The sequence below is a fragment of the Podarcis liolepis genome (assembly GCF_965112155.1).
Source record: "Podarcis liolepis genome assembly, chromosome: 3".
NCBI lineage: Eukaryota > Metazoa > Chordata > Lepidosauria > Squamata > Lacertidae > Podarcis > Podarcis liolepis.
This window is the reverse complement of record NC_139557.1, coordinates 113,414,775-113,440,818: the sequence shown is the minus strand read 5'-3', so window position 1 is coordinate 113,440,818 and position 26,044 is coordinate 113,414,775. Positions and strand designations below refer to the sequence as shown.

The 26,044-nt window shown below is 46.7% G+C and overlaps 1 protein-coding gene across 6 annotated transcripts in view; it reads right to left on the bottom strand.

Moving 5' to 3' along the window:
• Positions 1-26,044, bottom strand: part of CCDC85A (coiled-coil domain containing 85A) — a 149,355-nt gene that overhangs the window by 85,731 nt on the left and 37,580 nt on the right. Inside the window, exon 3 of one of the 6 annotated variants that reach the window (XM_083494593.1) lies at positions 24,573-24,652. The exons of the other annotated variants lie outside the window; for them this stretch is intronic. Coding sequence (XP_083350719.1) covers positions 24,615-24,652 — 38 coding nt within the window. The 3' untranslated portion in view covers positions 24,573-24,614. The remainder of the gene's footprint in view (positions 1-24,572; positions 24,653-26,044) is intronic. 6 annotated transcript variants of the gene reach the window in all.

The window sequence follows — 26,044 nt, the reverse complement described above, 5'->3', positions numbered from 1 at the left end:
GTCGGCCGGTGGGCTGGAGCCAGCTGGGGGCTTGCCAATTGCCCCCGATTCCTTAGCAGCATCCCATCACCCATTACCCAAGAGGGGCAGGCAGAGGCTACAACCTCGCCTCCGGCCAAGACCTAGCCTTACCCAACACCTAACCTCACAAAGTTGGGACAATTGCTGTCAGGCAGGCAAAAACCAGACGGACGGTGCCAATTTGCCAAGTTGGGGGGTGGGATCCCTGCCTGTCCCCGAATACAGCTGCCAGCGTGGTCCATAGCAAGGTCATAGCATAATTAGAAGTAATAATTAAAGGACGGTTGGTGGGAGATCCGACAAAAAGGCGGAGGAAGGGTGCCAGGCAGGCTGCAATTTATCCGCCCTGGGAGTGGGCACAAGAAACCTCATTAGTCAAGTTGGGCCCGCCCATCCAAAGCCTGCCAGCATTGGCCAGTTGCCAGCAGCCAGGAGATCCAGACTGCCATTTGCCAGATCACTTGGCGTTGCCCGTGGCCTGGTCGCAACAGAGAAGGTGAGCTCACCTGTAGTGTTTTCACAGTCCCTCCAAGTGTCTCTCTTTCCCAGATACAGTCCCAGATTTACCTGAAGGAGTGTCTCCACCCCATCATTCAATCCAGGCACTGAGGTCCAGCTCCAAGGGTACGTTTTCAGTGCCAGGTAAAGTGACCCCTGACCAGTAGGTCAAGTCGTGGCCGACTCTGGGGTTGCGGCGCTCATCTCGCTTTATTCACCGAGGGAGCCGCCGTATAGCTTCCGGGTCATGTGGCCAGCATGACTAAGCCGCTTCTGGCGAACCAGAGCAGCGCACAGAAACCCCGTTTACCTTCCCACTGGAGTGGTACCTATTTATCTACTTGCACTTTGATGTGCTTTCAAACTGCTAGGTTGGCAGGAGCAGGGACCGAGCAACGGGAGCTCACCCCGTTGCGGGGATTCGAACCACCAACCTTCGGATCAGCAGGCCCTAGGCTCTGTGGTTTAACCCACAGTGCCACCCGCATCCATTCAGTGCCAGGTACAGACCTTTTTTTACTCAACCAGACTTTATAGAAAGAGTTTTAGCACTCCCTGGATAATTTCAAACTTCCGATATCCTCTGTTTCTGGTTTTATTTTGGTTTCATACTGTCATCTTTTTATTCTGTCTTAGATTTTGAGTCCATGGCTGAGGTGTAGGTGGATTCCCACGAGGCAAGACACAGCAATAACAGTAAGAACCTTTATTGGACTACATAACTGGGAAACAGGGGCAAAGCAACTGCTTATATACATTCCTGAAAGCCTGGGCCACTCCCACTCCCAATGGGATTGGCTGTCTAAACTTCCAAGCTGCGAATCACAACTCAGAGTTCAAGGGCCAATGGCAGAGGCCCAAATCCTGAAATATTCTGTGATTGGACATCATGTATCAAATCAGGAGCTCACAATCCTTAGTCCAGACTTAAGCTCAGACAACTGAATATATAACAATGTCCTTGTTATAAACCCCTCAGACAATTTTGGTTCTTAGTGTAGTTAAATTGATTAAGTAAATAAAGGCAGCTTTCCCACCATTACGTCTTTCCCTGCAATTTATAGCTGCAGGAGTGTGTTGGATTTGCTCTACGATTCAACAATGGCAGCCAAACAGGCTTGGCCAATGTTTGTGTGAACTGGCCACCGTCCCTAGAATATGGCCAGGAATCCTTTGCAGAAAGTCAGGCACAAAACCAGGAATGTAACAACGGTAGGCCAAAAGCGAAATGGAGGAAAAAAGGAAAGGAGGGACAAACTCCAGGTGCTTGAAGTTTATTTCAGCTTATTCCTGACACACTTCGGAACAATTTATACCTCGTAAGTGGGTTTTTTAATCCGTATCCCATGCATTTGGTAAGAACTGCCGTTAGAAATGTGCCCCGTGGAATGAGTTGTTCCAAAATGCAATGGATCCGGAATATGTTTTATTTCGAACAGCTGGCATTTTGCTCTTCTTGCTTTGCTAGGATCCTTTGCAATAGCAACCACACCGGGATTTCAGGCAGACAGGATTTCTCCAGGAGATGGGCAGATATGGAGAGGGTTACATTTATTTGGCAGAACACAACAAGAATAAAAATGATACGCGAGAATAAAATGCCAAAATTATAGCGCGACCAACAGTGTGCATACAAAACAATGTACTCATGAGCGGAAGCATCCAAAAACGCATTACTTTGGGGAACATTGCTCTCAAAAAATGTGCAAATTACAGAAATGTACACTGAATTTTTTAAAGATTAATTGAGATGATGGTGATTTTTTTTATAAAAAATGTACTGTATGTCTGTATGTGTTTGTGTGTTGATTGGATTGAAGGGATAAACAGAGACACACTGTCACTCACGTCAAAACTTGGTTCAGTATCTATGATGAACAAGTGCCTACTCAATTCCTGTCTTCCCTCACAAACAGGCAAGCCAAGATAAATGAGGTGCTGAGCTGCTGGAATTCATATTCGCACATCAGGTTCAGATGAGCCCTCTTCTAGCTTCACCAAGCCAAAGTAAAGGTAAAGGGACCCCTGACCATTAGGTCCAGTCGTGGCCGTCTCTGGAGTTGCGGAGCTCATCTTGCATTATTGGCCGAGGGAGCCGGCGTACAGCTTCCAGGTCATGTGGCCGGCATGACTAAGCCACTTCTGGCGAACCAAAGCAGTGCATGGAAACGCCGTTTACCTTCCCGCCGGAGCAGTACCTATTTATCTACTTGCAGTTTGACGTGGTTTTGAACTGCTAGGTTGGCAGGAGCAGGGACTGAGAAACGGGAGCTCACCCCGTCGTGGGGATTCAAACCGCTGACCTTCTGATCGGCAAGTCCTAGGCTCTGTGGTTTAACCCACAGCGCCATCCGCGTCCCTCACCAAGCCGAAAGCCCACAATAATTTCATCCGAGGTTACAGATTTTGCCCAAGGGGGACTGTGTCCAGTTCTGGGCACCACAGTTCAAGAAGGACACTGACAAACTGGAACGTGTCCAGAGGAGGGCAACCAAAATGGTCAAAGGCCTGGAAACGATGCCTTATGAGGAACGGCTAAGGGAGCTGGGCATGTTTAGCCTGGAGAAGAGGAGGTTAAGGGGTGATATGATAGCCATGTTCAAATATATAAAAGGATGTCACATAGAGGAGGGAGAAAGGTTGTTTTCTGCTGCTCCAGAGAAGCGGACACGGAGCAATGGATCCAAACTACAAGAAAGAAGATTCCACCTAAACATTAGGAAGAACTTCCTGACAGTAAGAGCTGTTTGACAGTGGAATTTGCTGCCAAGGAGTGTGGTGGAGTCTCCTACTTTGGTGGTCTTTAAGCAGAGGCTTGACAACCATATGTCAGGAGTGCTCTGATGGTGTTTCCTGCTTGGCAGGGGGTTGGACTCGATGGCCCTTGTGGTCTCTTCCAACTCTATAATTCTATGATTCTATGATTCTATGACTGAGGTGAGGTCACCGAATGTCTTTCCAAAGAGATTTTGCACGGATTCCTTTTTCTTTTTAATTAATATTGGAACCTCTTGTTCATAACTGCATTAAGCAGCTTAAGACCAGGGCATATTAGCATGTGGGCGGTTTGCAAGCTGTGGGCATTGCAGTTCCGTTTCAGCAGGAATCTCCCGAACTTTAAGTAGAGGAGCAGGCGTGATCTCAGTAGGAATCGACTTTTGGGGAAGACCATTCACAGGTACACAAAGGTATTTATAAGGGAAAGATCTCTCAGACATTGGAGTCCATGCTCCTTTCCTTCCTCAAGCATGAGTAAGCATTGTGAGGAGGTATAAGGAACTCACAGAGTCATAAATTGTGAAGGTGTGGTTTTTTTAAAAATACAGTGGTACCTCTGGTTGTGAACGGGATCCGTTCCGGAGGCCTGTTTGAAACATGAATAGAACGCAACCTGCAGCGGCGCATCTGCACATGCGCGGGTTGCAATTCGCCGCTTCTGCACATGTGCGTGATGTCATTTTGCACATCTGCACATGCGCGAGAGGCAAAACCTGGAAGTAACCCTTTCCGGTACTTCCGGGTCGCAGCGGGACGTAAGCTAAAAAAAACCTATCATGAAGCAAACGTAACTTGAGGTATGACTGTATATCTATTCATAAGCATACAAATTATACGAACATAGGAAGTTGCCTGATACCATTGATGGCTACCAATTCAATTGATACCCCAACCTTTTGTCTCAGCGAAACCCCAGGGTCGCAAAGACATCCATACCAAAAACACTCTCAAAAGCATTTTAAACTATTCCCTCAGCCAATGAGCTCTGGTTTGCCGGGAACAGTATCTTTCACCCATCAAATAGCACCTTAAGTCTTAAAGTCACCACAACAGAATGTCTAATTACCAGGGTTGGACTAGATGAGTCTTATTCAACATCTTTATCAATGACTTGGATGATGGACTCAAGGGCATCCTGATCAAATTTGCAGATGACACCAAACTGGGAGGGGTGGCTAACACCCCAGAGGACAGGATCACACTTCAAAACGACCTTGACAGATTAGAGAACTGGGCAAAAACAAACAAGATGAATTTTAACAGGGAGAAATGTAAAGTATTGCACTTGGGCAAAAAAAAATGAGAGGCACAAATACAAGATGGGGGACACCTGGCTTGAGAGCAGTACATGTGAAAAGGATCTAGGAGTCTTGGTTGACCACAAACTTGACATGAGGCAACAGTGTGACGCGGCAGCTAAAAAAGCCAATGCAGTTCTGGGCTGCATCAATAGGAGTATAGCATCTAGATCAAGGGAAGTAATAGTGCCACTGTATTCTGCTCTGGTCAGACCTGACCTGGAGTACTGTGTCCAGTTCTGGGCACCACAGTTCAAGAAGGACACTGACAAACTGGAACGTGTCCAGAGGAGGGCAACCAAAATGGTCAAAGGCCTGGAAACGATGCCTTATGAGGAATGGCTAAGGGAGCTGGGCATGTTTAGCCTGGAGAAGAGGAGGTTAAGGGGTGATATGATAGCCATGTTCAAATATATAAAAGGATGTCATATAGAGGAGGGAGAAAGGTTGCTTTCTGCTGCTCCAGAGAAGAGGACACGGAGCAATGGATCCAAACTACAAGAAAGAAGATTCCACCTAAACATTAGGAAGAACTTCCTGACAGTAAGAGCTGTTCAACAGTGGAATTTGCTGCCAAGGAGTGTGGTGGAGTCTCCTACTTTGGAGGTCTTTAAGCAGAGGCTTGACAACCATATGTCAGGAGTGCTCTGATGGTGTTTCCTGCTTGGCAGGGGGTTGGACTCGATGGCCCTTGTGGTCTATTCCAACTCTCTGATTCTATGATTCTATGAGTCTTGGGTCCCTTTCCAATACTACAATTCTGTGATCTACATTGCTTGGCAGTAGCTTGCTCTGACAACAATTCCGAGCACAATTCAAAGTGTTGGTGCTGACCTTTAAAGCCCTAAACGGCCTCGGTCCTGTATACCAGAAGTAGCGTCTCCACCCCCATCGTTCTGCCCGGACACTGAGTTCCAGCGCCGAGGGCCTTCTGTTGGTTCCCTCACTGCGAGAAGCCAAGTTACAGGGAACCAGGCAGAGGGCCTTTTCGGTAGTGGCACCCGCCCTGTGGAACGCCCTCCCATCAGATGTCAAAGAGATAAACAACTACCTGACATTCAGAAGACATCTTAAGGCAGCCCTGTTCAGGGAAGTTTTTAATGTGTGATATTTTAGTGTATTTTTGGTCTCTGTGGAAGCCGCCCAGAGTGGCTGGGGAAACCCAGCCAGATGGGTGGGGTACAAATAATAAATTGTTGTTGTTGTTGTTGTTGTTGTTGTTGTTGTTGTTGTTGTTGTTGTTGTTGTCCCAGTATACAAGAAAGAGAAACACATACAGTGGAAATGGAAATGGTATTAACTCTGGTTTTAAAACTTGTGGCCGCCATCCTGGCATCCAGAAATCTCCAGGTATTTGCAAAGGGACATGCGCCAGGAGCAAAATGTGTCTGGTGAATTTCGAACACTGGTCCTAGGTTTAACCCCTGGTGTCCCAAGACAGGGCTGGGCAAGCTGCTTCTCTGTAGCTCTGAGAGCAACACAGAGTTAAATGGAGCACTGATCTGACTCAGAATAATACTAAATTCCTTAGCAACGCTGTACAGTCGTACCTTGGAAGTCGAACGGAATCCATTCCAGAAGTCTGTTCGACTTTCAAAATGTTTGGAAACCAAAGCACGGCTTCTGATTGGCTGCAGGAGCTTCCTGCAACCAATCGGAAGCCACGGAAGCCACGCTGGACATTCAGCTTTCGAAAATCATTCGAAAACCTGAATACTCACTTCCGGGCTTCGATCGTTCAGGAGCTGATTTGTTTGGGAGCCAAGGCGTTTGAGATCCAAGGTACGGCTGTATTTGAAGAGGTAAAAAGCCAAAGTTCCGGCTTACAGCCGACAAACTTCCTTGGACTTCTTTTTCTTATTGCAAGAACCTTACTAAAAGCTCAGCCAATTTTGATTTTTATTTTTCCCCCATCTAAGAGCAAGATCTTCCACTCGCAAAGCATTTTCAACGTTTCCTGCTCTTCACAGGGCTTTGATTAATGCGCAAGAGAGCCGAATCTTCCTCTTTAAAATTAGATATTTCTGAATGTACCAGTAAATAGACACCCTGACCTTTTCAAGCCGCAGATACCTGAAGCCAGCACGCCGGCAACATTTACCGGCAGCCATTGATAAAGCTAATTTTCCTTTTTTAAAAAAAAATAAAATAAAATAAGTCAGCATTTCACGACAGAAACAAAAGCGATTGGAACTGCACAGAAGGAACGGGTCGCAAAGATGTTTCTACTTTTCTTTTTTTAACAAGGAAGGGGGAGTCGCAATCCAGTTGTGCAGAAAGGACACGGAAAGGTCAAACCCTCAGAACGGCGGAGCAAAATAATCAGAATCATGCATGATGAATGAGCTCTTAATTATTAATAACGGTTCGATAGGATGCTGTTTAAAAAGTTTCAGAATCTGAAAAGCATCTTCTATCCAGAATCCAGGCTCTAAAAATTAATATATGTATTTTTTATTTTTAATCACACAGCCGGCCGGTGGGAACAGCTTGTTCCTGATTACTTTGCAAGGAACATCTCCCCACCCCGCACCCCACCCACAACCAATGACATTAATCCTCCTGCTAATAAGGTCAAAGGGGTCACAAGCCTGTTTAACTTGCTGTTATGCTAAATAAATTTTGACATATTGGGTTTAATGCATGCAGCTATGGTTATTTCTCCAGGGTGGGAGCAGGAAAAGGGTTTTTCTGACACTCAACGTCAGAGCAGGGATGCAATTTCTCAACTCACGGGGTCATAGAATCGGGGGGGGGACGGGGGACCCAGCCAGATGGGTGGGGTATAAAGAATAAATTATGAAGGAGAGCCCACCACAGCAGTCCATTTCACCCTCAAATATGTCTTATCATCGAAAACTTCTTCCTAATGTTAAGTCAGAATCTTGCATGAAGAATTCGGCTGATGCACTGCATTCGTGCCAGGTCTCGAACATGATGCATGCCTCTGTTGTTCCAAAAGATTTATGTTGTTGTTGTTGTTGTTGTTGTTGTTGTTGTTGTTGTTGTTGTTAATTTATACCCACCCATCTGGCTGGGTTGGCGGCATCCAACAAAAGATTAAAAATACGTTAAAACATCAGTCATTAAAAACTTCCCTAAACAGGGCTGCCTTCAGATATCTTCTAAATGTCAGATAGTTGTTTATTTCTTTGAAATCTGATGGGAGGGTGCCACTACCCAGAAGGCCCTCTGCCTGGCTCCCTGTAACTTCGCTTTGTTCCAAGGCTGTGTGTCACTGGTTCTTTTCAAATGTTGCTCTTTGGATTGATTTCAATGTGTATCTGTTACTTTTCAGGGGCTACCCTCCCAAAGTGGTTTGCATCATAAAGGTAAAGGGTAAAGGGACCCCTGACCATTAGGTCCAGTCATGGCTGACTCTGGGGTTACGGAATTCATCTCACTTTATTGGCCGAGGGAACCAGCGTACAGCTTCCGGCTCATGTGGCCAGAATGACTAAGCCGCTTCTGGCGAAACCAGAGCAGCACACGGAAATGCCGTTTCCCTTCCCGCCAGTGCAGTACCTATTTATCTACTTGCACTTTGACATGCTTTTGGACTGCTAGGTTGGCAGGAGCAGGGACCGAGCAACAGGAGCTCACCCCGTCATGGGGATTCGAACCACTGACCTTCTGATCGGCAAGTCCTAGGCTCTGTGGTTTAACCCACAGCGCCACCGTGTCCCTGGCTTGCATCATACTAAGTCACAAATAACTAGCAGCCTCAAACCCAGAGGTGCTCAGGAATCCCAAGAAATCCCCCCCCCCCAAAGTGTGAATCCGTAGTTAAAATCACAGCAGTTTTGAAAAGTTCGGTCCGCCATCTTGATTCAAAATGGTGTCCCAGTGTATTCACACCTAAGACAAAAACCTGCCCCATAATCTCAGGAACCACAATGCAGAATTTGCCTGCTGTATCTTAAGAGCTGTCCAAATGCACATCAAACATACAAGCAACTTTCCAGATCCTGGAAAACTCGTGGTAACAACACGTATAAATCAACGACAGTCCACACGAAAACATCAAAACTTTTCAAAACTTTCAGCCGAATCTTGAACCAAAGGCCACACGGTTCCTCATGATGGCAGTGATAGGAACCTGCGGCTCTGGACTACAACTCCCATCATGCCTGACCACTGAGCCACACTGCTGGGGCAGATGGGAGTTGGAGTCCAACAGTATCTGCAGAGCCTCAGGCTCCCCATTCAGAGAATTCAGCCATATCACTTTGCAAAGAAATAATAATAATAATAATAATAATAATAATAATAATAATAATAATTTATTTATACCCCGCCCATCTGGCTGTTTCCACAGCCACTTTGGGCGGCTCCCAATCAATGTCTTTTAAAGATAAGATAGCTGCTTATTTCCTTCACATCTGAAGGGAGGGTGTTCCACAGGGTGGGCACCACTACTGAGAAGGCCCTCTGTCTGGTTCCCTGTAACCTCACTTCTCGCAATGAGGGAACCGCCAGAAGGCCCTCGGTGCTGGATCTCAGTGTCCAGGCTGAACGATGGGGGTGGAGACGCTCCTTTAGGTATACAGGACTGAGGCCGTTTAGGGCTTTAAAGGTCAGCACCAACACTTTGAATTGTCCTCGGAAACATACTGGGAGCCAATGCAGATCTCTCAGGATCGGTGTTATGTGGTCCCAGTGGCCACTCCCAGTCACCAGTCTAGCTGCCGCATTCTGGATTAATTGCAGTTTCCGGGTCACCTTCAAAGGTAGCCCCATGTAGAGCGCACTGCAGTAGTCCAAGCGGGAGATAGCTAGAGCATGCACCACACTGGCGAGACAGTCCATGGGCAGATAGGGTCTCAGCCTGCGTACCAGGTGGAGCTGGTAGACAGCCGCCCTGGACACAGAATTAACCTGCACCTCCATGGACAGCTGTGAGTCCAAAATGACTCCCAGGCTGCACACCTGGTCCTTCAGGGGCACAGTTAGAAAGAAATGCAGCTGTGCATCTGAATGTTAAGTGTTCCTGAGCAACCTTACACTCAAGTTTTTTTATAACCTTTCCCCCCCTGCCACAGAAACATCGCTGATCTCAGAGGTGGCTAACTTAGCTTCCTACCACAATGCTTCTACAGACCGTGTTCCTTGGCACCAAGAATAACTGGGCTCCAGGATGCAATTGCTGCTTAGCCCACATATTCCTTCTCAGTGACACGAGGATCAATAGCTTCCAAAGGAAGCAGATCACTTAGTGCATCTTGCATTTTCTTTTTCCTTTTAAGTCAGCCAGTTATTAATAGAACCAACCCACCGGTCAGGCTCTTAAGATATACCCACAATTCTAAGCTTTAAAAGACTACCGGTGCTAAGCTTGCAAGAAAAGTCTATGAAGAGCACATTCGTAATCGTTGTGACTATTGTGATTATTATTTCTGTAAAGTAGTCATGACTCCCATTTCTGTCCAGCAGGACCCCTAAAGCAATTAATGATTTATTTATTTATTTTTATTACCTGCCCTTCACCCTAAGGTCCCAGGGCAGGTTGCAACAATTTAGAACATAAACCTCTAGCTGGTGCTACCCGAGAAACCCCACATTAAAGGTGCTATGGGGCTGAACAGCACTCCCCAAATATCACCCACTGGAAATAACCAAGTCGGACCAGAACCACCGCAAAGTGGTGCCATCCACCCCTAACTCAGACAGCCACTCCAGAAGGATACTTTTGATGATGGTGATGGTGATGGTGATGATGATGATATTAATTTCTTATTTATACCCCGCCCATCTGGCTGCTTTCCCCAGCCACTCTGGGCAGCTCCCAATCAATATTAAAAACACAATACAGTGGTACCTCAGGTTAAGTACTTAATTCGTTCCGGAGGTCTGTTCTTAACCTGAAACTGTTCTTAACCTGAAGCACCACTTTAGCTAATGGGGCCTCCCACTGCTGCAGCGCTGCCAGAGCATGATTTCTGTTCTCATCCTGAAGCAAAGTTCTTAACCTGACGCAATATTTCTAGGTTAGTGGAGTCTGTAACCTGAAGCATATGTAACCTGAGGTACCACTGTACAGCATTAAACATAAAATAAACTTCCCTAAACAGGACTACCTTCAGATGTCTTTTGAAAGTAGGATAGCTGCTTATTTCCTTGATATCTGATGGTATCAAAAGATGTTAAGAGGTTGAGGAAAATTAACAAGGACACATTTCCAATTCTCTCTCTCAACAGGTCATCCATACAGGATGACCAAAGCAGTTTCTGAGCCAAATCTGGGCCTATGAACCCTGACCGAAATGGATCTAGAAGATCAGTTTCCCCCAAGAACGCCTGGATTTGGTCTGTGACCACCTGCTCAAGAATCTTGCTGAAGAATTCCCTTCCATACAATAGTCCAAGAACAGTTTTATGACTGAATCTGTGGTTTGAATAAAGCAGCCCCACGTGTTTTGGGCAGGAGTTCCTTAATTCCTTCCCTCTCTTTCCGTCTAAGTACCATCTGACAGCATCCCTCTCCTTTCTCTCATCCCAGTGTCCTTGCCCCATCTCTGCCTTGCCCTTCAGAAACTTCTCCCTCCCCCTCCACTTCTCACAGATTTAACTATCATCTCCAGACTGAAGACTCGCAAAGCTGTTTTTGTATGCCTGGCTGGTCTCTCCCAGTCTCTTATTTAAGGCTTTTTCCCCGACGCTTCCACCTGGATGCTTGCTGACTCCTCAAGCAGAAAGACGACATTACTTGAGCTATTCCAAAGCTGTCTGCCCCTTCCAGATCCAGGGGAGGCTGTTTCAAAGGATGACGTCACCAAATGGAATCCACATTTTTATGTGGATTCATCACATTTGTCTTAACAAGAAAAGGGATCCTTGGAAGCTGGAAGAGACATCACCTTGCCAACAAAGGTCCGTATAGTTAAAGCTATGGTTTTCCCAGTAGTGATGTACGGAAGTGAGAGCTGGACCATAAAGAAGGCTGATCGCCGAAGAACTGATGCTTTTGAATTATGGTGCTGGAGGACACTCTTGAGAGTCCCGTGGACTGCAAGAAGATCAAACCTCTCCATTCTGAAGGAAATCAGCCCTGAGTGCTCTCTGGAAGGACAGATCGTGAAGCTGAGACTCCAGTACTTTGGCCACCTCATGAGAAGAGAAGACTCCCTGGAAAAGACCCTGATGTTGGGAAAGAAGGAGGGCACAAGGAGAAGAGGACGACAGAGGATGAGATGGTTGGACAGTGTTCTCGAAGCTACCAGCATGAGTTTGACCAAACTGTGGGAGGCAGTGGAAGACAGGAGTGCTTGGCGTGCTCTGGTCCATGGGGTCACGAAGAGTCGGACGCGACTAAACGACTAAACAACAACAACTATTGACCGGGTCCTCTGAGGAGCTTATCATTTCTGGCAACAGATTGTTCAACTTTTCGTAGAATCATGGCACAGTTTGAAACTCGTAGGTTAAGAAAGATTCTTATTTTCACTGACTCCCCACTATCGATAAATCAAGTAAGATTGTCATGTGGCCTCCCTTTTTAAGTAAAGAAACGGGAGAAATCCTTCTTGGCAAAGCTGTTTGTCCAACGATATTGACAGCCTGCCGTCTGTTTCTACCTTTTGATATGCAAGGCACCAAGTCTGCAAGATAAAACTTAACAAAAGCTTATCCCAAAAGCCGCTCATCTAGCAAGCCTTGAGATTCCCAGAGTATGTAAAACCCACACTCAACGAATTTAGAAATCCCGGCTGCTCTGAAAGAAACAATGACGGAAAGAAACATGTATAGATGTGTGTGGTGCTATCTAAAAGCAGTTCCAGATTTATTCAGGCTCCCATCAAACTCAGACAGGGATGGTGGGAGTTGCAGTCCAACAATATATCACGAACCCACAGAGTTCCCCATCCCTGGGCTATCCCTGACCTAAATCAATCCTCCCAGGGTCATTCATACACAGTTGCAAGTAACAAAAGGACACATAGAAGATGCAAGATTGCAACACATGGCTTTAAGTTTCTAGAAACCGATGTGTGGTCGTGGGGTAGAGTCACGCATCCATACAGATGAGAACAGCGCCTACCGGAATGATGATGCTCTGTATCCAATATGAGACAGAATAGGCATCAGCTGTGTCCCATGCATGGAGGAAAGCAGAGTGAGACATGCCTCGGTCCAGTATATCTGAAGGAGGGTCTCCACCCCCATCACTCAGCCCGGACACTGAGGTCCAGTGCCGAGGGCTTTCTGTCAGTTCCCTCCCTGCGAGGTTACAGGGAACCAGGCAGAGGGTCTTCTCGGTAGTGGCGCCCGCCCTATGGAACACACTCCCACCAGATGTCAAAGGAAAAAGCAACTACCAGACTTTTAGGGGACATCTGAAGGCAGCCCTGTTTAGGGAAGCTTTTAATATCTGAAGGACTATTATATTTTAATATTTTGTTGGAAGCCGCCCAGAGTTGCTGGGGAAACCCAGCCAGATGGGCGGGGTATAAATAAAAGAAGAAGAAGAAGAAGAAGAAGAAGAAGAAGAAGAAGAAGAAGAAGAAGAAGCATGTCGCAGAGGGGGAGGAAATAGCCTCACTTTGCCTCTGTTCACCTTCCCTATGTTGTTGCCTACTGGACTATAAAGGTAGAGTAGGTAACCTTTTTTTAGCTCAAGGGTAGGGATGCGTGGCACTGTGGGTTAAACCACAGAGCCTAGGACTTGCCAATCAGAAGGTCAGCGGTACGAATCCCCGGGCCGGGGTGATCTCCCGTTGCTCCTGCCCGCCTAGCAGTTTGAAAGCACGTCCAAGTGCAAGTAGATAAATAGGTACCGCTCTGGCAGGAAGGTAAACGGCGTTTCTGTGTGCTGCTCTGGTTCACCAGAAGTGGCTTAGTCATGCTGGCCACATGACCCGGAAGCTGTACGCCGGCTCCCTCGGCCAATGAAGCGAGATGAGTGCTGCAACCCCAGAGTCAGCCACGACTGGACATAATGGTCAGGGGTCCCTTTACCCTTTATCTTTTTAGGGATGCGTGAGCCTCGACATGAACACAGCCAGAATTTGCGCTTCTCAAAATCTTGCAATGTAGTTCTCCACTCAAGTAATGTGCACAAGAATGCATACACAAGTGGCATTTAATGTATACATTAGTGAAAATAACATACACAATGCATATCAGGAAATAGTACCTTGCCCAAAAAGAAAAAAAAGATATTTTACACAAGAAATTGGATACAAAATTTGTACGTTGGGAGAAGTTTGGACTGAAATGCTGTTGAATTTTCTGAAGAATTTTTGTGAAATCAAATCACAAACTTAATGTGTGATTGTAGAGAACTGAACTTAAAGATTGGAAAAATTAAGGCAGTAGAAGAAACCCAAATGGGCACAGAATCATAAAAAAGAACCACAGAATTGTAGGTCCAACCCCCTGCAGTGCGGTAACCTTTCACCCAACTTGGCACCCATCCCTAATTCTTACTGGCTCCACCTACATTTGTGCCACACGCCAATCAGATGTTGCCATAACCTTGTCATAAGATCACATGATGGGTGTACATTCTCTGCTGTCAGCCTAGCTACCCTGTGTTCATTTTCCACAGCTATTTTTATTTTCCGTAGGGCTATAAACAGAAGAGCTGCTTTGGTCTACCAAGAAAAATAGGTCACCAACAACAGGATTTTATTTTATTTTATTCTTTTTGCACACATGATCACAGCATATAATCACTTCCAACCATTTTACTTTATTTTTGCACTTTTCAACCGCACAGTCTCCTTCATAGAGATAATCCTGTTAAAAGGGCATTAGCTTCATTTGAGGTTTCAAAACCAAGGTATCTTTCCCCCAGACCTTCAGCTCGCTTAACTCAGAAGCGTGTCATGCTGATTTTAATGGAGCTCACCTCCTAGGAAGTAAGTGGGCTTAGGATTCATTACTCTGTAGTCCAACTCCTATAATCATTCTGACATCCAGAGCCTGAGACAGCGTGCAATTCAGGCAAAAGCCTTCGTTTTTTAACTCCCATCGATTTCAATGTACCTAAAGGTAAAGGTAAAGTTACCCCTGCCCGTACGGGCCAGTCGTGTCCGACTCTAGGGTTGTGCGCCCATCTCACTTAAGAGGCCGGGGGCCAGCGCTGTCCGGAGACACTTCCGGGTCACGTGGCCAGCATGACAAAGCTGCATCTGGCGAGCCAGCGCAGCACCCGGAACGCCGTTTACCTTCCCGCCAGTAAGCGGTCCCTATTTATCTACTTGCACCCGAGGGTGCTTTCGAACTGCTAGGTTGGCAGGCGCTGGGACCGAGCAACGGGAGCGCACCCCGCCGCGGGGATTCGAACCGCCGACCTTTCGATTGGCAAGTCCTACGCGCTGAGGTTTTACCCACAGCGCCACCCGCATCCCTCAATATACCTAGCAGGCCTTAAAAAGAAACTCCGACATTTCCTGAGTGAACAAACTAGCCAGGAATGTCCAGAGGAATTAACTCTTGTTGTCAAAAGTACACTTACAATTATTATTATTATTATTATTATTATTATTATTATTATTATTATTATTATTTTCTACCATGCCCATCTGGCTGGGTTTCCCCAGCCACTCTGGGAAGCTTCCAACAAAGTATTAAAATACAATAGTCTATTAAACATTAAAAGCTTCCCTAAAGAGGGCTGCCTTCAGATGTCTTCTAAAAGTCTGGTAGTTGTTTTTCTCTTTGACATCTGGTGGGAGAGTGTTCCACAGGGCGGGTGCCACTACCGAGAAGGCCCTCTGCCTGGTTCCCTGTAACTTGGTTTCTCGTAGTGAGGGAACCACCAGAAGGCCCTCAGCGCTGGACCTCAGTGTCCAGGCAGAACGATGGGGGTGGAGACGCTACTTACAATTTGGGGAAAGGCAGGTTCATCAGTCCCATGTCTCTCACCTACTCCTAGGTGAGCAGGGGTGCCATCTAGGTGGGCTAGAGGGGCAATATTTTCAAGGAGGGGCCCGCTGTGGTGATCACACAGGGTCCCCAGACGTTTCACCGTCTATTGATCCCTGTGCCACCACTTTATTTCTCACTGCCACCACCCAGGCCCTACCTGGTACAATACTGAGTCCAGTCAGGGTTAAATTGGAACATAAACTTCTGTTTATTTATTGCAGTTTAACAAGCGTGTGGTTTCATAAACGGTATCGGTCAATTACAATCATGGGGTGCCTATCCAGACCTATAACTTCCGCTACCTGCTCTCTCTCACTAAACCACCTCTCAGATATTTACTTGTCTTCCTAGCTCCTAACTGTTCCTGACTCACCTTATTTCGCTACACTAACTCAACCTACCCACAGACTCTATCCCAATTCACTCCTACTCCAACCAACCTCCCAACGAACGAACTCCTTCGCCCCTCCCAGAGCTGGTTTTATAGTCCCTCTGACTCCACCCCCCTGGATTCTGATTGGGTAACCTGTTTAACTATTTCACCTCCAGCACTCTCACATGTTAATGTCACACCCGACCCCCCAAAAAATGTTGTAGCTATCCTCAAAAGCATATTCGTCCTGGCGCATCCCTTTGACGATATCCAGGGAACTTTCCAGAAAAGTGCTCTGGCGATTTCCACCTGCACAAAGCGTGGTGCATCCTCTGTTGGAATACTCCGGCCACAGTTTTGTATGGGCTATTAGGAGGGAAATGCGGGGAGAAGTGAGATCACATGAGAAGGAACCACACACCAGAGTTCCGAGGTGGGGAAGAGAGATACTTTTGCTGTGCATGATCGATAGACATGCTGAAACAGCCCCGTGCCACAGCCCAGAGATTGACAAATCTGCCCATCCCTATCTCAGCTTCTCTTGCTTTCTCATTTTCCACCAATCTTAAGTTCAGTTCGCCACACTGCTGCAGCCCTCTGCAAGTTTTTAAATGGGGAAAAAAAACCCTCAGAAACATTCAGGATTAAATTGTTGCCTCATATCTACCTCACCTGGGATGTGGGTGGCGCTGTGGGTTAAACCACAGAGCCTAGGACTTGCCGATCAGAAGGTCGGCAGTTCGAATCCCCACGACGGGGTGAGCTCCCATTGCTCGGTCCCTGCTCCTGCCAACCTAGCAGTTCGAAAGCACGTCAAAGTGCAAGTAGATAAATAGGTACCACTCCAGCGGGAAGGTGAACGCCGTTTCCGTGTGCTGCTCTGGTTCGCCAGAAGCGGCTTGGTCATGCTGGCCACATGACCCGGAAGCTGTACGCTGGTTCCCTCGGCCAGTAAAGCGAGATGAGCGCCGCAACCCCAGAGTCGGTCACAACTGGACCTAATGGTCAGGGGTCCCTTTACCCTTTCCCTACCTCACCGCAAGCAGTTTTCCCTAATAGAAGGCATTTCTGCGTGTTATTTTCTCTTACGTGTGCATTTCATGAAGGCTTTTCCTTAACGTACACAGTTCTGCACGTTTTCTCTTGCACACAGACAGCTGCATTGCAAAATCCAGAGGAGCGTGGATTTTGAAGGATAGGTGCGGTTTGGATTTTGTTCTATTTTGGAAAGAGCGAATTAGATTAAGCTTGCATTAAAAAGTAAACCGAAACGAATATTTTCCCCTGTAGAAAATGCTTCCTCTGCCATATTCACCTTCTCTCCTAGAGTGCAAGGCCCGAGACGCGATAAAAGTTCAGGTGCGGTGGGAGAAAGTTAACACTTTAAAAACTGGGCTTGTTCCAGCTGCTTCCTCTGGATGAGAAAGGAGCTGTTTGGCTTGCAGCTTTGGTCATGGAATTTGTAATGGTGTCAGGGGGGCAGCCTTCTGGCCCTCTGCTGATGCCCAGCGGACCTTTAAATGCGATTAGTCTGATGACCAATATACATACTAAGGGATTTCCGCTCGGTTCCTTTTGCCAGATGTGCACGTATTTAGAAAGCCTTAAACACAAGTGGAAATGCAACAAAGGCAGAGATGACAGAAACATTATCTTTTGTTCAGAAAGCTTTTGGAGCTTCCCAAACGATTTGCGTGCATACGCGCAGAATCTATTTTGCACATCTTCGCCGGCTCTCGGTGCATTACAAAAGACCGCCTTGAAAAGGAATTAGAAGAGGTTTGTTTATCTCGCATTGTCTCATCCTGTCCAGCCTCTTAAGGAGGTTGAGCAATGCATCAAAATTATGGAAATTCACAAATACAAATGGAGTGAATGCCTGCCCAGCATCACCCAGGAAAATCACGGAACCAGGAAGCCAGGCTTGATACTAGGCCAAAACCACTTCCGAACTGAAGAGGAGGTGGGATTGCGGGCTTCATGCCCTTCCCCATGCTTGTGGGGGCTGACGCACAGCCCCCGCGATAACAAGGGAATCCTTGCATGAGTCATTCCCCCGGCCAGCCAATCGGCTGGCACGGGGGGCGTGGCCTGCCCTATTTAGGGCTGGCGCGGCCGAGGACCGCCCTCTTTCTTTGCCACGCTCCAGCTGAACTGTTTGCCTCTTACCCCAGAATTACCATTCTGTGGTCGTCACTTTTGGAGAGGCGGGTTTGGAGGGATTGTCGCTGCCCAATCGCAATAAATAGAGCCAATCGCATTAAATAGAGCCAGAAAGATGATGAAGGCGTGCATCTGTCAGACGCTGGAAATGATATTTGGCTGAATGACATTGCGTCAGGGATTAGGGATTGGTTATACAGGTTTGTGGGTACTGGCGGCGAGTTTGGCTCGATTGGTGGCTAGGCATTGGTAGGGGTATTGTTATGCAGATGGAAAGGGTGGGGGGAGGAAGCGCCATCACCTTCCCCCCAAAATCGAAGGGTAGTTCGGTAAAGGATTCCGGGGGGGCGTGGCCTCATCCTAAGCCTATGGAGGTGTGGGCCCACGGCACACCCCCGCACGGTGACCCCGGGGGAGCTCCTAGTTGATGTGCATCAGCAGGACTCCCCCTACTGGTGGTTAACCCTTGCCGGTCTTCAACCAAGCGGGCTGAAGCCAGTTAGCTGATAGGACCAATGCCTAAGCCAATACCACTCAATTCCTGTAATCAATAAAGTTGTGGCCTAATTTGACCCATTCACCTCAAATTTTGGTGTCCCGTGTCTATATTTCCGTGGGGGGAGGCGGGAACTCGCCACACAAGGACCAATTTACGAATTACACACCTAAACCACCCTTTCCCTACCTGCCAGATGTTTTGGACTTCCAACTCCCCTCACCCCCAGCCAGCAAGGGGGGTGGGCAAGTGTAGCCCAGCAGCAGCCGAAGAGCATTAGGCTGTGGAAGGCTGGCGTAAAACAGTGAAGTGTGTGAATGCAGCAAAAAGGTATTTGAAAATACAATTCAGGATCGGCTGGGGCTTCCAGCATAGCGATGTTGGGATACTGCCAGGGAGACAAAGTCCATCATGGCCCCAAGCCGTCTGCCGGACGATCCATCGATCTCCCATAGGCACGCAGTATCAGAAATTAGTGACATGAGTTTCCTGAAATATCTTGCCAAATTCCAGAGCTCATGCACACTCTATCAGCAGATAATGCACAGCAAAAGTCGCACTCAGGAGAGCATTATTTACAAGTTTTATTCAGCGTTGATCAGAACAAAGAAAGACATGACTGCTTGCGTCAGTGTCTCCGACACAGAGAGAGAAACGAAAGCAATAGAAAACATAAACATCCTGTGAACAGGAAATACGCAGACTCTGTGACTCACAGCCTGCTCCCTTTTAAGGTGGAACGGAAATATCCTAACAAGCGAGGACTCTGCAAAGTCTTATTGGTTGCTGTGTAACATGCGGAACAGCCTTTTCAGAAGCAGCAAATGCCACCTGGCTACCTTTTCCCGGCGTCCTCTGCTTTTGCATTTGTGCTTCCACTGCTGAAGCTCATCACAGCACAAAATAGCGAAAAGCCAAGCAGGTGAAGCCATCCGAAACCTGCCTTTCATTGAGCAGCCCGAGAAGCGTGCTGACATTCTAGCACAGCTCTTGTTGCAAGCATGCAATTGGAAGACACGACTGCAAGCTCTCAGGATCGAGTGCTTGTGATATATACTCGGAGTTGAGTGTTGATTTCATGCTCTTTATTTCAGCTCATGGTAAACAGTGAGCGAGTACTTTCCAGCAAAACCTCTGGCTATATATACATTATTTACACAATGGGTCCCGTGTGATTGACTGATTCAACTCCCCTCCTGGAGCCCGATTGGCCTGCAGGAACTGGCCAATCAGGTTGCTGATTCACTTCCTCCTGGTGCCTGATTGGGCTGCTCCTGCAGACCAATCAGGTTGCGGCCTTCTAGGACCCTACCTGCCTATTGTTCTAGGATTCAAGCTCAGTGCATAGCAGCTTGGTTGCGATGAAATTCACCTAGACAGCTGCAGACCCTCAATGTGTGTTGTTACTATCATCATCATCATCATAATTTGTATACCACCCTATACCTGCAGGTCTCAGGGTGGTCAAAACATAAAATTGCAATATAAAATATATTCAGGATCCATGTTACTTCAGGCATTCGAAATGCACCCACAGCAATGTACAGTGGTACCTCGGGTTACATACACTTCAGGTTACATACGCTTCAGGTTACAGACTCCGCTAACCCAGAAATAGTACCTCGGGTTAAGAACTTTGCTTCAGGATGAGAACAGAAATCGTGCTCCGGTGGTGCAGCAGCAGCAGGAGGCCCCATTAGCTAAAGTGGTGCTTCAGGTTAAGAACAGTTTCAGGTTAAGAACGGACCTCCGGAACGAATTAAGTACTTAGCCTGAGGTACCACTGTAGTTGACAGTACAGGGAGGCAGGTAATAGCTTTTTCACAGAGGCAGGCTTCACCCAGCTTTTGTCTATGCAGAGTTCGTAACTTTTATTATTATGAATTAATCATCTTTCACGTCAAGTCTCAAGGCAATTTACAAGCACACAACAAAAAAAGGGGTTGAAAAGCAACACAAATATAAATCCAGGTCAGAAACCTAGAAATTTAATCACCCAACTATTAAAAAAAACCTCATTGGAACAAAAACGTCTCTTCTTAATAGGGATGCTGTTCCACAAACCAAGGGCAGCCCCACTGAAAGCCATCTTGTGAACTGCTGTGGGAGCAGGCTTCTGATATTATAGGGACTTTAAGAGGGAACCCCACCCCACCCCCAATAACCTAGTCTGAAGCTACAGAAGGTAAGCAGATTGGCACTCAGTGCAGATCCCACAGACAAGATGTTGTAATGCATAGTTTAAAGGTCCCGGGCCCTAAGGAAGTCAGACTATCCTCCACCAGGGCCAGGGCCTTTTCAGTGATGGCTCCGACCTGACGGAATGCTCTGTCCATGAGTCTAGGGCCCTTCAGGATTTAACCTCCTTCCGTCAGGCCTGTAAAACAGAGCTATTCCGCCTGGCCTTTAATTTGAATTCAGCCTGATCTTTTATTTCCCTTCTCTTCCCTCCCCCCCCCCCTTCTATGAAGATCACCCGCTCTGAGACCCCACAGCTAATTCTCCCCTGGCCTCCTCGCTGGCCCAAGTAGGACCAATTCAGCCAGCTAGCCCTGGGGATTATCTAATTGATTTTTGAATTTTATTGTTATTCGTGTTTTTATACTGTATTTTTTGTTGCTTTTATAATTAAGTGTTTTAAAGTGTTTTAAATTTGTTGTTAGCCGCCCTGAGCCTGGTTTTTGAACCGGGAAGGGCGGGGTATAAATAAAAATTATTTATTATTATTATTATTATTATTATTATTATTGGTATTAGTTTGCCCACGCAAGCAGTCTAGCCGCCATGTTCTCTGTTTTACAGCACCCCAAAAGCCTGCCAAGCGAATTTAACCAGCGGAAACGACTGGGAGAGAAGAAACTGGTGCATACGCCGTGCAGAATGGCACAACTTCCGAAGCTATTGTGCCTCTCCAGAAACAGCGGAGGCACAGCTGTTTCAGGGAGTTCTGAACAAAAGGCCGGCATTCCCCTGGTGACATTGGAGAGACACCAGAAATCACACACACACATCCTGAAGAACAAAGCGTCCTGCAAATCCCTGCCTCCCAGTTTCCCAAACTTTGCAGGAAACGCCTCGGTGCAGGTTGTTTTTGTTTAATTAAAGAAATAGCGGGCAGCCTCTATTGTCCTAGCCCACTTTGAGGAGCTGGTGTGCGAAGGAGGAGGACGTTTCAGATATTCCTTTTAATTTACGAAAAGGGGCAGAGCAAAAGCAAGAAAGAGCCTTTTCGATGGCACTGGCTCCTCCTCAGAAGGCGAAACCTGCTCCTCAGGGAGACTTGTCAGGCGCTGCATCCTTTGTCAAAGCCCTTTTATATTCGCCCAGGCGTTTTAATCTATTTTTAGATTTGAGGAGGATGCTGTGCTTTTCTTACGCTGCTCAGGTACTCCTCAGTGCAATCTTATGCATCTCTCCTCCCGGAGGCCACTGGCATTTACGGTGTAGGGATGAGGAACTGTGGCTATCACTGGACTCCCATCTCCATCATCTCCCAGCCGGCATGACCAATGGACAGAGAAGATGTGAAGTGGGAGCCAAGCAAGGTCTGGAAGAAAACAGGTTCCCTGTCACTGGTGTATAAGATTGCAGATTTACACCTGCTCCACTGAGGGCTGCCCTTTTGAATTGCTCACAGTGATGCCATGCTGCCATCGTGATAATTTATTAGGCTAGCTCAAGGTCTCATCTGCCCCGTGCAGAAATCCTTGATGGTGATCCCTGCCAGGGCACCGAAGCCCTCCCAAGCCCGCCACCAGTGGTGCAGCATAGGTTGCTAGTGCCCGGGGCCATGCGGATGGAGGAAAACAGATAGAGTGTGGATGCACATTCAGCATCCGCATCCACAGAAAAGAAGAGTTGTTCCGTTGTCTGCAAAGGTCACTTCCTGGTTCATATGGAGAAGTCGTTTTCAACAGAGCCCAGCAATGGAAGCATACAGCTGTACTGAGGAAGCACTGGTTGTTGAAATTTTGCGCCCCTAACAATTTTGCACCCAGGACAACAACCTCTGTTTTTATACATATAAATAATTTTTATTGAATTTTCGATTTTACATCTCAAATTAAACATTTTACATAGTTTTATATGTCCAGTGACTTCCATCCTTCTCCCTCCATGGTTCATTTATCATTCCTGCATATTTTTTTTAATCAGTTCTCCACTCTTACATCACTCAAATATGAATTACTCTGTTGAAGTTTTGATCTTAATACTGCCAGAGTTTTCAGCTGCATACGGTTATTTTTCATATACTCAATAAATATTTTCCACCCTGCTTTGAATACATGTTCTTCTTGCTCTCTTATTCTGTGTGTTAAACCTGCGAGTTCTGCATATTCTAACATCTTAAGTTGCCAATCCTCCTTGCCTGGGACCTCTGTCACTTTCCAGTTTCGTGCTAACGAAACTCAAGCCGCCAATGTTGCATACATAAATAAATTTTCTGGACACCTGGGAATTTCTGTCTGAACTATTCCCAACAGGAACAACTCCGGTCTCTGGGGGAAGGTTATTCTAAATATTTTTTTTCAACTCATTGTAAATCGTCTCCCCGTTTGTTTGGGGGTTTTTACCTTTTTACATGTCCACCACGTATGAAAAAATGTTCCCTCCATTCCTTTACATTTTCAGCACATATCTGATTCTGTTCTATATATCTTAGCCAACAAACTCTGAGTTAAGTACCATCTGTGAATCATTTTCATAGAATTCTCTTTCAACATGTAACACGCAGCAAATTTCAAATCATTTTTCCAAAATTTCTCCCAGAGGTTTAAGTCTATGTTGTGTCCTATATCTATTGCCAACTGTGTCACCGGAGCTTTGACTAGCTTGTCTTTTGTTTCTAGTAAAAAAATATACATTTTAGACCATTGTTTATCCGTATTCTGTATTAATTTTCTTTCAAATAGTGAGGTTTGGTCCAAGAAGTAAAGACTGAGGAGAGAATAATTGGGTGCACTCTTCCCACCTTGGATCAAATCTACGCTTCCATGTGTCATAAGAAAGCTGCAGAGATAGCGCAAGGATAGTGTGCACCCCGGAAATTATCTCTTTCAGCTTCTGCCTTCTGGAAGAAGGTACAGGGTTATTAAGACTAGGATTAGCCGCCTGAGAAACAGTTTCTATCCAAATGCGATTTTGGTTTAAAACGCAGTGTAAGGTAGTCTCTATGGGAGTATATTGTATTTAATTTTGGGGTATCAGAGTTTTTAGGGGGCTAAACAGGCTGGGATAGCAGGCTTGTTGGTTTTGAATGTCTGATGTACATTTTTTTCAATTTTGTTGTTCTGTAAGGGACAATGACAATAAAGATTATCGTATCATATCGTAAGAACCCATTTTTTAAATCTAATTTTAGCATATCGTGTAACTGGTGGTATTGTAACCAATCCGTAACTTGGCTCCTTATATCTTCCATTGGTTTCAGTCTGGGTTTATTCCCTATAAGGTCCAACAGATCCCTATATGGGACAACAACCTCTGTGCCCCCACAAGCTATGGCACTGCCCTCTGCTCCCCATAAGCTTCCTGGGGGCGGGCGGTTGAATCCTGGTCCAACTCGCCATAACGCTACTGACACCAAAACATGAGTTGATCGATCCACTGGGCAGAGATGTCCAATCTGCAGCGCTGATAATCTTGTCATGCCACAGGGATCCAGAATGGGAGGCAGGGATGCAGCCAGAACTCATAAATTAGAAGCGCCAACAATCCTAAAACAGCTTGTCACAATGGTTCCAAAATAGCAACAAGTTTCAAAATACAGCTATCTATCTTTTCCCGGAGCCTCCAGCCCTCTGAGCGGGCCTGAAACAAGATTTATTATGCCAGATAGTTTGTTTCTAAAATGGAAGGCATGTCTCTTGGCAGCAGAGAAAAGAGGGCAGCCACCCAAAGCGGAGAGTCTGCCAGGTTTCATCCAACAATCTCCACTGTGTCCAGTGTTTGCTTCTGTTACACGCAACGGGGGGTGGGGGGGTGGAGGCTGCCAACATTTCCCGCAGCAGGGCTCTCGTCTCCTCTCGCCAAAGTCCCAACACAGAGAGTAAAAGATGCTAAGAACCTGTACCTGGTGAGAGGCACCGATTCCGTTCACCTTCCTCCGTTTAAGTTAAGACTGCAGAGCCTTTGGTCTTGGTGGCAGGCGATCTGGTTAGGAACAAAAAACCACATTGGAATGCTATACTTGAAAATGCTGTGCTTTGATGTTGCATCCGACTTTTCAAGGATTACGGACAATACAGTCATACCTCAAGTTGAATGTGCTTCGGGTTGAGCGCGTTCGAGTTGCACTCCACGGCAACCCAGAAGTAACAGAGTGCGAGTTTCGTCGCTCGCACATGCGCAGACGCTCAAAATGACGTCACGCACATGCGTGCGGAAAGTGACCCGTGCAGGCGCGCCATCGCGTCTTGTGTTCCGTTCAGGACGTGAACAGGGCTCCGGAACGGATCCCGTTTGCATCCCGAGGTACCACTGTATATGGATAGGATACTGGTCTCGGACAAATACAGTGGTACCTTGGGTTACAGACGCTCCAGGTTACAGACGCTTCAGGTGACAGACTCCGCTAACCCAGAAATAGTACCTCGGGTTAAGAACTTTGCTTCAGGATGAGAACAGAAATCGTGCTCCAGCAGCACGGCGGCAGTGGGAGGCTCCATTAGCTAAAGCTCAGGTTAAGAACAGTTTCAGGTTAAGAACGGACCTCCGGAACGAATTAAGTTATTCAGAAGAGGTACCACTGTATGGATAGGATACTGGTCTCGGACAAATACAGTGGTACCTCAGGTTACAGATGCTTCAGGTTACAGACTCCGCTAACCCAGAAATAGTACCTCAGGTTAAGAACTTTGCTTCAGGATGAGAACAGAAATTGTGTGGTGGCGGCAGTGGGAAGCCCCATTAGCTAAAGTGGTACCTCAGGTTAAGAACAGTTTCAGGTTAAGAATGGACCTCCAGAACGGATTAAGTTCTTAACCTGAGGCACCACTGTATTGTCAACCGGCCCATCGACTGCCCACTGTCGAGTATTCCAACCTGGCTTTTTGACTGAACACTGTGGCCGCTTAATGGCCAGCCTTGTAGGAGAGAGGGTCTCGCAGAGGCACGCACCCCTCATTACAAACAGGCCTCCCTGGCCCTACATCTCACCCCAAAGGACTTGCTCTTTGCCAATTAATCTGGTGGATAGTTCAGTTGGTGAGAATGTGGGGCTGATAACACCAAAGTGGCAAGATCGACCCCTGTATAGGCCAACTGCATATTCCTGCATCTCAGGGGGTTCAACTAGATGATTCTCAGGGTCCCTTCCAACTCAACAATCCTATGATCTATGGATTAAGCCACACCCTCCAGCACTTCCTATTGGCTATGCGCTGTAGCTGCAAGACTCTTTGAACAGGAACTGGGACATGGGGTTCAGGAGGAAGAAGGAAACAAAGACACACACACAGCATGGTCACTGGCAAGGCAAAAAAGACCATTCATAATAATAATTTATTATTTATACCCCGCCCATCTGACTGGGTCTCCCCAGCC